Source organism: Nycticebus coucang, chromosome 10 (assembly GCF_027406575.1).
Source record: "Nycticebus coucang isolate mNycCou1 chromosome 10, mNycCou1.pri, whole genome shotgun sequence".
Taxonomy (NCBI): domain Eukaryota; kingdom Metazoa; phylum Chordata; class Mammalia; order Primates; family Lorisidae; genus Nycticebus; species Nycticebus coucang.
This window is the reverse complement of record NC_069789.1, coordinates 85,967,283-85,979,920: the sequence shown is the minus strand read 5'-3', so window position 1 is coordinate 85,979,920 and position 12,638 is coordinate 85,967,283. Positions and strand designations below refer to the sequence as shown.

The window sequence follows — 12,638 nt, the reverse complement described above, 5'->3', positions numbered from 1 at the left end:
AAATCTCAGAAAATGCAAGGCATATGCACCTCTGTCCTATTCATCTAAGCAATCAATGGCAGAGATTAGGCACACAATATTTGCTGAACTGTAACAGAGGTAAAGATCTAAAAAAAGGCAGTGAAATGTTTTCCAAGTTGTTTCTTTAAACCACCCCCACTCTTTTGGGGGGAAAACATGCATTCCTTCCAAAAGCCAGTAATCAAAGGAGCAGAAAAATGTTCTTTGCTGGTTATTTTCTATTACCTTAAACCACAGAAGATGGCTGAAAACACCCTTTTAAAAAGCCCTCTTTTTTCTTGCTTGAAGGCTAGATGGTGATCTTTTGAGACACTAGTTTTCTGCCTTACTCATCTGTCAATAAATTAATAAACTTCTCTTTCCTTTCCCCCAAACTACTTGTCCTTGTTCGTCGTTCTCACTGATTTGGCCTCACAGGCACCAAACTGTCAGTAACAGAATGAATATATCATACCTGGATGACATGCTCTTAAAGGATTTCAAATCTGATATGCTGTTTTCAGCTAACACTTTCGTATTTCTAACCACGATAGGCATTTATTTCAAACCATCCTCAGTTTCTAGAAATGAGAGCTAAACCTAAAGAATATTTGAAACATTTATTAATTGTATGGTGCCTAATAACATCCACAGTGTTAAGAACAAACACAGCATAGTACCAAGAAATGCATTTCTACTGCTAAAGACCCCACTCCAGCAAAGACACTTAAGACTTCCTAATAGCAAATCCCAATTCCACCACTTCCTGGCTATAAAACTTTACACAAGTTACTCAAATTGTCTGCCTTATTCTTCTCACCTAAGGAATGAGGATGATAACAGAGGTACCTATCCCATAGGATTGTCATGAGGATTAAATGAGTTCATGTACATAAAGTACCTGACTTAGTGTCCGGCATCAGTAAAGAGTCAACTACTTTGTTTAAAAAAATAGGGATTTTAGGGTGGCGCCTGTGGCCCTCAAAGGGGTAGGGCGCTGGTCCCATATGCAGGAAGTGGCGGGTTCAAACTCAGCCCCGGCCAAAAACTGCAAAAAAATAAAATAAAATAAAAAATAGGGATTTTAAATTTTACATGCATGTTTTCCTTTAAATTAATGAAAAATCTCTCATCATAGACGTAACAAAACTTAACTTAAAATTTTATATATGGACAGAGAAAGAGACAACTAGAGAGACAGTTAAAGAGAGGAGGAGCTGTTTCTCATGGATGAACAGGGAAATGGTTTCCTAAGATGGAATACATACACCCAAGTGACTATGAAAGCTCGAAGGTCTGGCCAAGAGAAAGCTAGGAAGCAAGCCTTGGCAAGAGGAGAAACTGTATCCGTAGAATGTGTGTACTGACTGGGTGAATGGAGGGGCAGCTTCTAAGCTTCACCCTGAATGAAACATTCAAGAGAATTCAAGAAAAAGTGAGATGAAGAGCACAGAGAGTGTATGCTCTGGGGTGGGGTGGAGAGGATGACAGAAAGTGCTATGAAAGGTGGAAAAAGAGTTCAGAGGAAGTAGGGACTGTAGAGTAATGCAGAGTCAAAGAATTTAGTGATTTTGTTTTAACAAGTCCTTCAATCCCTATCAACATATTTACATAACAAGAACTCTACAGAGCTACACGATTAAAAATAAAAAGAATACAAAGAAAGAATCCTTGTCCAGGCAATAAATTCTCCATGGTACTTAACTACTTGGGGAGAAGGGCACTCTAACCCTCAGTGTCACATTCACTATAGAATTTTATGTCTGCTAGTTTATAAAGTAACATTTAATATTTGATCAGAGCATACTAATAAATAAAAACCAGAGAACACATTGAAGACTTTTTAACACTTCACAGAAAATTATATGCAAAAGAAATCTTAATGTGTAATTTCTACTTATGAGACAAACCTCAGAAACTGTGGATTTAGTTCCAGACCATCACAATAAAGTGAATATTGCAATAGAGCAAATCACACAAATTTGGGGCTTTCTCACTGTATAAAAAGTTATGTTTGTTTACACAATACTGTACTACTCTGAGGTGTGCACTAGCACCATACCTAAAACAAAATACATAATTAAAAAATACTTTATTGCTAAAAAAAAAAAAAAATGCTATCAATCACCTATACCTTCAGTGAGTTCTTATCTTTTTACTAGTAGAGGGTCTTGTCTTCATGTTGATGGCTACTGACTGATCAGGGTGGCAGTCACTGCAGGCTTGAGTTGACTGTGACAATTTGTAAAATAAGACATCAGTGAAGTTGGTTGCACAAATTGACTCTTCGCTATGGCATGAGATGATTTTTAATAGCACTTTACCTACAGAACTTAAAGAAGATCCTCTCTGTCCCACCACCGCTGTACCAACTAAGTCTGTGTAACATTCTAAATCTTTTGTTGTCCCTTCAACAATGTTTATAGTATCTTCACCAGAAGCAGATTCCATCTCAGGAAACCACTTTCCCTGTTCATCCATGAGACACAGCTCCTCACCTGTTCAAGTTTTTCATGATGCTACAGCAATTCTGTCATATCTTCAGGCTCTACTTCTAATTATATAGTTTTCTTGCTACTTCCACCACATTTGCAGTTACTTCCTTCACTGAACCCCTCAAAGTCATCCGTGATGGTTAGAACCAACTTCTTCCAAAATCCTATTAATGTTGATCTTTTGCCTTTCTCCCATGGCAGACGAATGGCATCTGGAATGGCGAATCCTTTCCAGAGGGCTTTTCTATTTACTTTACCCATATCTATCAAAGGAATCACTGTCTTCGGCAGCTACAGCATGACGAAATGTACTGTTTCTTTGATAATAGGACTTGGAAGTCAAAATTGCTCCTTGATCCATCAACTGCAGAATGTACGTTGTGTTAGCGAGCATGAAAACAACATTAATCTCCTTGAATGTCTCCATCACAGCTCTTGGGTGACCAGACCCATTGTCAGTAAGCAGTAGCGTTTTGAAAGGAATTTTTCCTTCTGAGCAGTAGGTCTCAACAGTGAGTTTAAAATATTATAAACAGGTTATAAAATATTATAACAGGTTATAAAATGTTATAAACAGGTGTTCCATCATCCAAGGCTTTGTTGTTCCATTTATAAAAGTACAGGCAAAGGAGACATAACATAAATCTTCAGGGCTCTAGAATTTTCAAAATGGGAATGAGCACTGGTTTTAAATTAGTCGCCTTGGAAGCTCTGAAGCCAGGCACTGAGCTCTCCTCTCCTCTCCTCTCTGGCTGTGAAACTCCTAGGTGGTACCTTCTTTCAAGAGAAGGTTGTTTTGTCTACATTGAAAATCTGTTGCTAAGTGTAGCCACCTTCATCAATGATCTTAGCTAGATCTTCCAGAAAACTTCCAGTGGCTTTTACATTAGTACTTGCTGCTTCCCCTTGCACTTTTATGTTGTGAACGTAGCTGGCTTTTTTGCTTAAAGAACAATGAACCAACCCCACTAGCATCAAGCTTTTCTTCTGCCTCTCTCACCCTTCAGACCTGAAGAGAGCTAGGGCCCTGCTCTTGATTAAGGTAGGACTTCAGGGAATGTGGTAGCTAGTTTGAATTTCTATCCAGATCACCAAACTTTCTCCATGTCAGCAATAAGGCTGTTTTGCTTTTTTTTTTTTTTGCATTCATAGCTTAGCTAACCATTTGGTACAAGAACCTTGGCTTTCAGCCTATCTTGGCTTTCAATATGTCTTTCTCACTAAATCTAATCTTCTAGGTTTTGATATAAAGTGAGAGACAGTGCAACACTTCCTTTAACTTGAACACTTAATCAGGCCACTCTAAGGTTTTTAACTGGCCTGATTTCAATGTTGCCATGTCTCAGAGAATAGGAAAGGCTAAAGGGAAGATGAGAGATGGAGGAATGGCTAGTCGGTGGAGCAGTCAGAACACACACAACATTTATCAATGGGCACAATTTGCCCAAGAACATTACAACGGTAATATCAAAGATCAATGATCACATATCACCACAGCAGATATAATAATAATCAAAAAATATGAAATATTGTGAGACATACCACTATGTGTGTCACAGAGACATACAGTGAGCACAGGCTGTTGGAAAAATAGTGTCAATAGACCTTCTCAACATAGGCTTCCCATAAACTTTCAATTTTTAAAAAAATGTCCTATTTGTGAATCACAATAGAGTATAATAAAGCAAGTTATGTCTGTATATACATTTCTGTTACAGGGAAGTATTGCAGGTAAATCAGTAAGAAATTCAAGTATGAAAATATTACCAAAAAAAACGATGTGAGTGATAAGAAATTTAAGATGAAATTCACAGAGAAAAAGAATGAATAAAATTTGTCATTGTTAATGAAGAGTTTATTTTGTTTTTAAGTCAATGATATTAAGTAACAAATCACTATATTTAGATTCTACCAGATCCTTTTCAAAAAGATAGAATAGTTCCGTGTTGAAATAACCATATTTATCATACTTTAGAAATTATATTCTTTATAATCACTTAAAATTATAAAAAATTTTAAATGCCTACCTAAAAATGTGTGAGGTGGTACATCATTTCTCTAAATGCTCACATGGGTTGTATAAACAAGAAGGTTTAAAGAGTACTGCTACAGAAATCATGCAATGAAAAGCCCTGACCTAGCAATAAATTAGCTGCAAAGCTACCTAAAATATTTCAGAATCATAAAACATATCCTTAGTTACTTTACCATGTTCAAGAGGAAATCTGAAGTCACTTTAAAAGGCTCAAGATCTTCTCAACCCAAGTAATAACTGCAAGTACTATTCAAATCATGTAATCTCAAGCTAAAGCAATGAAAATAAATAAGAGTCTTTTTGTTTGTTTTGTTTTTCAGTACAGAAAAAAAAAAAACACACACTATCCACTTTCAACAGATCTCAATGTCTGTTTTCTGAGCACACAGGAGACAGTTTCTACCTACCCAGCTAGGAATCTTAGGATTTGGCCATCAGTTTTTATAAAGGAGAAGGGTGAAAAAAGTTACTGGCAAAAAAACAGAAAGAGAGATATATAAAATGTTATTTCTGTGACTGACAAATACAATCAAATTGGAAGCTGTGCTATTAAAAGACTTCAAAAATTGGCATAAAGCACTTACACTCTAAAACCAAAATTAGTTTTCCATAAAAAAGAAAGTTATCACTACTTATAGATCATAGCCAAAATAATTTCTAGCTTAAAAAAATCAGTAACTGGGCGGCGCCTGTGGCTCAACGGGTAGGGCGCCGGTCCCATATGCCGGAGGTGGCGGGTTCAAGCCCAGCTGCGGCCAAAAATAAAAAAAAATAAAATAAAAAAAAAAAAAGAAAATCTATTTAAAAAAAAAAAAAAATCAGTAACTGTGACTTCATTATTCATTGGATGCATTTATTTGAGGATGTATATAATTTAGGGAATCATTTCTCAATTTAAACAGTGCTGTATTTTATGCTCCTTCTATACTATTTAGTATATAGTACGCCCTTTTTCACTATTTATAAACTCATATAACAAAATTTCTAAGTTGTACACTCACGAAAGAATATTACCTAAAAAATTCAGTAATTACCAAAATATTCAGAACATAAGATTCCTTTCTGTCTTTATTCCAAAGGAACAAAGAGTTTTCCAAAGTAATGACAAGAGAGAGAAAAGTGATTCTAGATCACAGAGGGCAGTATCAATCCGAATTTGCAAGCAGACAAAAGATTCTCCTTTGAGGCACTTGATTTCCCTCTTAGCTAACCTAACCCATTAAGTCTAGTCCTGCAGGATACCATACCACTCAATATTTCTCTCTTTCTTCTTTTCTTAAGTTTTTTTTCCAGGTCTGCCCTAAGATTTTATCTATTTAGAAGAATCTGTCATTTTGGCAGAAAATCTTCAAAATATTTCCACCAGGCCCCTTTTCTGCTATACAGTCATCCAGTGATTTTCCTTAAGAAAAAAATATTGAATTGCAGTGAAGAGTAACAGAGAAAAAAGGATTGTAGCTAGTGCCCTTTTAGAGAAGAGGTAAAAAGGAAAGTCACAGCTGAGAAATACAAACTCATCATTTATTATAGACCACCATTTGAGTCAAGCAAGTCAGAATATTATACACAAGTAGTCACCAAACCTTAACTTTAAGCATATTAGTCTTGAGAATGAAGAATTAACTTTTTGATATACATGCCTACTTCACACCTACCTCTATTTCAAAATTAATCTTTGGTCTATTATTCATTCCCCAAACAGTCAGACTAAAGATTTCCTACAATTATCTCAGGCTAGTTAACATGTAGAATGTTTTGTCACAATTGGCCTCTGAGCAGCTATTATTTCCAACCATTTACCATTTATACTTAGAAGTTCCATATTCATGTCTCTTCTTTGTTCTTATCATTTTTCTCTTGTAAATTTTATAACCACGTCTTCCTTACAGCAGGAATGCATAATCCTACATAGACATGTAAAAGTATTCCAGGCCTGTGGCATTTTTGTTAAGTCTCACATCCTGTCCAGACATCTAGGTAATAATCTAAAAGTTGTGTCAATTTTTTAAAATGAAACGTAAAAATAATATACTATTCTACTAACAATGTATGAAATCATTGCCACAACCCAGGAAAAGGACAGCACTGGGGTGAGTAGGAGAGACCTACTTACTTATAAACTAGGTTTTCTAAATAAATTAGTGCTAGCACACACTTTTGGAGACAGAATATTAAACAACAAATAAAAATTATTCCAAAGACTCACCCAAGAAATTAGGATACAGATGGTCAATATTGTCCACAACATAGTTACACTTGGGACATCTATTATTGTCCTCCAAACTCTGATGAATACACTTGTAGCTATTAGCAGGGAAAAAATAAAAAAGGCTTAATTAAATCAACAAAAAATCAATAAACTGATCACAAAATCATGCCGATTAGTCTCCTATTCTTCATTTTCAATGTACGTAATCTAATAAATTTATTTCAGCTTATATTTTCATATCATCAATAATAGAGGGCATTTATTGTATAAAGAGTATACACAAATTACTTTAAAATAAATTTGTATGATAAGCCTTTTGGATATAAAATTTAAAAAGATGTATTAAATAAATTTTAAGTTTATGCAATTTATTTTATACTAATACAAAAAAGTCCTGTAGCTAATTGAATAGACTATTCATATTCTTGGAGTAAAGACAACCTTAATACAAAAACAGTTCATTCAAATAAAAAAGAAAAACAGAAAATTCAACTAAAGACAAGAATTGGTCAATAGGCATGAGAAAACCATCATCTTCACCAGTAACAAAAATGCAATATAAATGTAAAGTTGGATGCAGTAACATACACGTCCTGTCTCAGCTACCTGGGAGGCTCAGGCAGGAGGATCACTCGAGTCTAAGAGTTTGAGGCATGCCTGGGCAAGATAATGAGACCTCATATCAAAAAATAATATAAAACAAAATTATATATTAGTTTTTGCCAAGCAGTAGGGAAAAATTAAATAAAAAAACTACTATAAAGTACATATGGCTACCAATAATCTTAGGTATTGTTGAGAAAAATGTAACTGGCCCAACTTCCTTGGAAAGCAAGTTATGTAAAAAACCTTAAGGTTTACATCCCCTTTAATGAAGTGATTTTACTACAAGGAATTTATCCAAATGAAATATATATGCAGAAAGGTGTTCAATACATGGTTATCTGTAAAATAAAAAAAATGCAACCTAAATAAATGGAAACTAAATAAGCTTGCAAGCATTAATCAAATGCCATGTTATACAGCTGATAAAAATTACACTATAAGATGTATGACATAAAAAATGTATAGTTATTGCTAGAGAAATGTGATTACAGGAAATTTTCCCTTTCTTAAAGTATATAATTATTTACCTTGTACATCTGTGCATTTCTTTATAATAAAAAGCTCTTTAAATATTTTTCAACCAAATCACAAAAAAATTTAAAACCGACATGAGGGGGAAAAAAGTCACTATATCACTATATTGGTGAATAAAGATAATAATATATAACATAGTGGATACAACATAATCCCTTGTCTGTTTTGCATTGTTTTTATGTTTATTTATTTATTTATTGAGACAGAGTCTCACTGTGTCACCCTCAGTAGAGTGCCATGGCGTCACAGTTCACAGCAACCTCAAACTCTTGGGCTTAAGCGATTCTCTTACCTCAGCCTCCCAAGTAGCTGGGACTACAGGCCCCTGCCACAATGCCCGGCTATTTTTTTGTTGCAGTTGTTTAGCTGGCCCAGGCCTGTGTACATTTAAAATCAACTAAAAAAGACACCTGTCACATGCTAATGCTAACAGAATTTTAACTGAGTCATATAGTAATAATTATGGGAAATGCTTTTTTGTAATTTTTTTTCTAATTGTAATTTTTCTCTAATTTAGGTTCCTATAATAAATAAATGTTACTTCTAACAATCAGAAAAAAATGATTTCTAAGAAATCACAAAGGTGATTTATAAAGATCATTCCTATAGAGAACATACCTCTTTTATTCTGTATCCAAATTACGACAAATTTACTTCAGCTTTATAACTAAAGCTGATTTTTTGAATTACTTACCCTCCTCCACTTTATCATTAAGCAAAATAATACAAAATAAAAACCTATATCTACTGTTCTGTTATCAACTACTTTCTCATATAACATGTGTTTTACTCAAGATAAATAAAAAGGAGGAAGGTAAGACAATACAAGTAACAATGGTCTTTGGCACAGATCAGGGGCCTAAAGAGTATGGAGAAATGCTTGGCACATAATAGACATTGTTCAAGTATCTGCCCTACAGATGACTTGCCCCCAGGCCCCAGAAATGATAACATTACATCTTCCAACTATGGCAAGGGTAGGATTACCATATATCACAAGATACGCTTTGTATCTTCCTGAAAATTTCCTATGTGGAAATTTCACTGAAGGAAATAATACACTTAATTTTTAAAATCATTTTTATTACAAGGGAGAAACATAATGTAGATATGCAAATACAATAGACTATCCCAACATGGAGAAATTTTTAGAATGCTTAGGGAAAAAAGGAAAATAGTTAACATTACCAGGAAATACACATGTAAGATTTAACATTTAAAAAAATCAGCAAGTTCTTTCCTTGCTTAGTATTTTTTAAAAAGGATAGAAAAACCAGCAAGTTCAAACAAAGAAAGTCATGAAAGAAAGACTCTACGAAGGTTATTAAAGATAAGAAATGGGGGAAAAGATAAGAGATAGTTGACTGATAAACAGAAGGATGTTTTGTATTTTAACAAACAGATAGTAGTTAGAAAATGACCAAATAAAATAAGAACAACCTAAGTTCTTAAGTCACAGAGTTTGTAAATACACAAAAAATTATTCCAAAACCTAGTAGAATACCCTCCTTTCTCTTCTTCAGCATCTTAAACATATCCCTCATCAACAGGCTTACTACCACACTATCCCAGAAGAAAAATTAATCTGCGACACAGCTGGAAGGAATTGTCCTCAGGAACAAAAGTTCCAGAGATTTTTCTGTATCACACTTTATAATATTCACCTATATAATTAAAGTGTGTCAAATTACATGCCATTTTATAAAATTTAAATAACAAGCTGCATCAGGTTACCTTACAGAATCTACTACTTCACTACCATCCCATTACCACCCAGAGTAAACCTGCTTGAGTTTACAAAATATTAAAGTTACTATCTTATACTTACTTATGTATGTGCTTGTCAGCCCCTCTTCTGTTTACTAAATGCAGGGATTTTTTTTTTTTTTACTTATCTCTATACCCTTCATGATTGGATGAAGGAATAGATACAACCAAAAAGCAACATACTTCTGCTGCCCTCTGGGTCATATAAAACCTTACTAGAAATTCTCAATACTTTTTACCCCAGTACCTCTAATTCATTCTCATCTGGCTAGCCCATCGGGAGCTAAGATAAAATGCTTTGAATATCAAGAGAAGGATAAGTGCCTAGACTAGTGATCAAAAATCAGCGGGCATATCTGGGTATAGTGGCTCATGTCTACAATCCTAACAATCTAGGAGGCCAAGGTTGGAGGATCCCTTGAGTTCAGGGGTTCAAGACCAGCCTAAGCAAGAACAAGACCCCACTGTCACAAAAAAAATAGAAAAATTTGACAGGTGTGGTGGCAGGCACCTATAGTATCAGCTACGTGGGAGGCTGATGCAGGAGGATAACTTGAGCCCAGGTGTTTGAGGTTATGGGCTAGGCTGTCACACTCTAGCCTTAGGCAACACAGTGAAACTGTCTCAAAAGAAAAAAAAATTGGTGGGCATAAAAAAGTAAAAGGGATATAATACCTGGTTTTCCCTGAGATGTTTTCAAGCTATTCACATTGCAAAAAGAACTATTTAATACCATAGTATGCTGACATAAATGAGTACCTATTTCCTCTATTAAGTATATATCTGATAATAAAAAATGGATGTTTGTATATGGTTGTTTCTTCTACCACATATGTGTCTGTGAACAAAATTCAAGTATGTTTTTCAATCTGTAAACAAAAATGGGTAGACTAAAAATAACTCGTAAGTAATCAGAAAATTATAAGAACAATAAATCAGTACCAGTTGTCACATATAATAACCAAGTATAAAGAAAGACTAATAGCATAGTGTAAGATGATGAATTAGCAAAGAGTCTCATAGGGCAATCTAACACCCATGCTTTATCCCCCACATACTGGAAAATGAAGATGAAGGCCCCATTAATTGTAGCTAGCTTACAATGAAGCAAAATAGTAAATAAGTAAGGACTTGGTAGGCATGAGTTCTGGGAAGATGCAGGGGACAAGCTGGAGGCAGCAAGGGCACAAAAACAAAAAGCCAAGTTTACCTCTATATTATACAGAAGCCATACATAGGTATTCCTTATTATCTCATTGAGATTCAGACTACAGCTAACAGTAGGTTACATGAAAAAATAAGAGTTCTCAGGTAGAAACGAATGAAGTGAAAGAAGTTCCTGCTCTATTGCCTCCAACCTGTTCTTAGGGAAGATTTATCATTTTCATGTGGATTGAAGGATAAACAGTTGATGTGGTCCAATTTGATTTAGTGCTATTAATTTGGATGGAGCTTTAAAGTGGTATAATGTTTTGCTCTAGCTTACCAGCCAGGATATAAGCTAGAAGACAGTTGACTCAACAGGCAATATAAAGTACCATAGACTTCACATGTTAGGATAGGGTAAATAATTGTAAACTTTTGCTTTAAACGAAACTGTAAAACAGTTGCACAGTATAGCAAGCCTCACACTGGAACCACCACCTTCCAGTTTTATTAGCGCCTGCCAATGTTACGTTTATTATTAGCGCCTGCCAATATTATGGTCTCCATCCTATCAAAACCCACTTTCTACTTAATATCTTAAAGTTTCATCAGGGTAATACAAAATAAATCAAATTTTAATGAGGATCTTTGCCTAAACTGTTTTGAGAGGAGGGACAAAAAAAGCTATTTAAGAAACCAATGGGGCTCTCCAATAAAGACCTAAAGACACCATGAAGATTAAAGAATTCATTGAAAAGGCCAGGCCTGCCCAGTTATAAAGTCATTAATTTATTGCACTTAACAACATAGTGAGGCAAGATTACTGAACTGACCCATAGCCTATTTCATTTTATTTATTTTTTCTTTTTGAGATAAAAGTCTCAAGCTATCGCCCTGAGTAGAGTGCTATGGAGTTACAGCTCACAGCACCCTCAAACTCTTGGGCTTAAGCAATTCTCTTGCCTCAGCCTCTCAAGTGGCTGGGGCTACAGGTGCCTGCCATGAGGGCTGGCTATTTTTTTGTTGCAATTTTCATTGTTGTTTTAGCTGGCCCTGGCCGGGTTCAAACCTCCGGCCTTAGTGTATGAGACCGGTGCCCTACCCACTGAGCCACAAGCGCCACCTCCACAACCTTTTTTTAAATGCCACAGTGAATATATAAGTTAGAGAACAATTAAGAAAAATAAAAACCTCACTTTACAATCTATTTCAGACTTCAATAGTTTTAAATTTATGAAAGGAAAGGAAATAAAAGAGTAGGAAGAGAATAAGGAGAAGGAGGGGAGAGAATGAGGAAGAGCAAAAGGGCAGCAAAAGAGGTAGGTGGAATGACTTGACAAAGGTTGGGTAAGTTTTACAGCCAGAAATAGACTCCTTATCTATCAATGTCAAGAAATTGCTCTTTTAGTTCCAGATCAGTAGTTCTCAAATGGAAGGCAATTCTTTCTCCCAAAGGATCTGGCAACGTCTGAAGATTCTGGTTGTCACAACTGGGGAGAGAACAGTTCAAACTAGCAGGGTGCGGTGGCTCATGCCTGTAATTCTAGCACTTGGGAGGCTGAGACGAGTGGATTACCTGAGCTCATGAGACCAACCTGAGTTAGAGCAAGACCCTGTCTCTAAAAATAGCCGGGTGCTGTGGCGGTTGCCTGTAGTCCCAGCTGCTAGGGAGGCTGAGGCAAGAGGATCACTTGAGCCCAAGAGTTTGAGGTTGCTGTGGGCTATAACACCACAGCACTCTACCAAGGGTGACAATTTAACACTCCTGTCTCAAAAAAAAGAAGAAAGAAAGAAAAGAAAAGAAAGAAATGGTTGCAACTGAGTAGAGGCCAGGGACACTACTAAA

General features: G+C 35.5%; 1 protein-coding gene across 5 annotated transcripts in view; it reads right to left on the bottom strand.

Annotated features, from left to right (window-relative positions):
* The window catches only part of COP1 (COP1 E3 ubiquitin ligase), a 249,419-nt gene that overhangs the window by 210,846 nt on the left and 25,935 nt on the right, over positions 1-12,638 (bottom strand). For 2 of the 5 annotated variants that reach the window (XM_053605282.1, XM_053605283.1), the window contains exon 3: positions 6,737-6,834. The exons of 2 other annotated variants lie outside the window; for them this stretch is intronic. In XM_053605282.1, coding sequence (XP_053461257.1) covers positions 6,737-6,834 — 98 coding nt within the window. Of the gene's footprint in view, positions 1-2,498; positions 2,621-6,736; positions 6,835-12,638 lie in introns of those variants that run through there. One more of the 5 variants, XM_053605285.1, reaches the window with a different exon arrangement.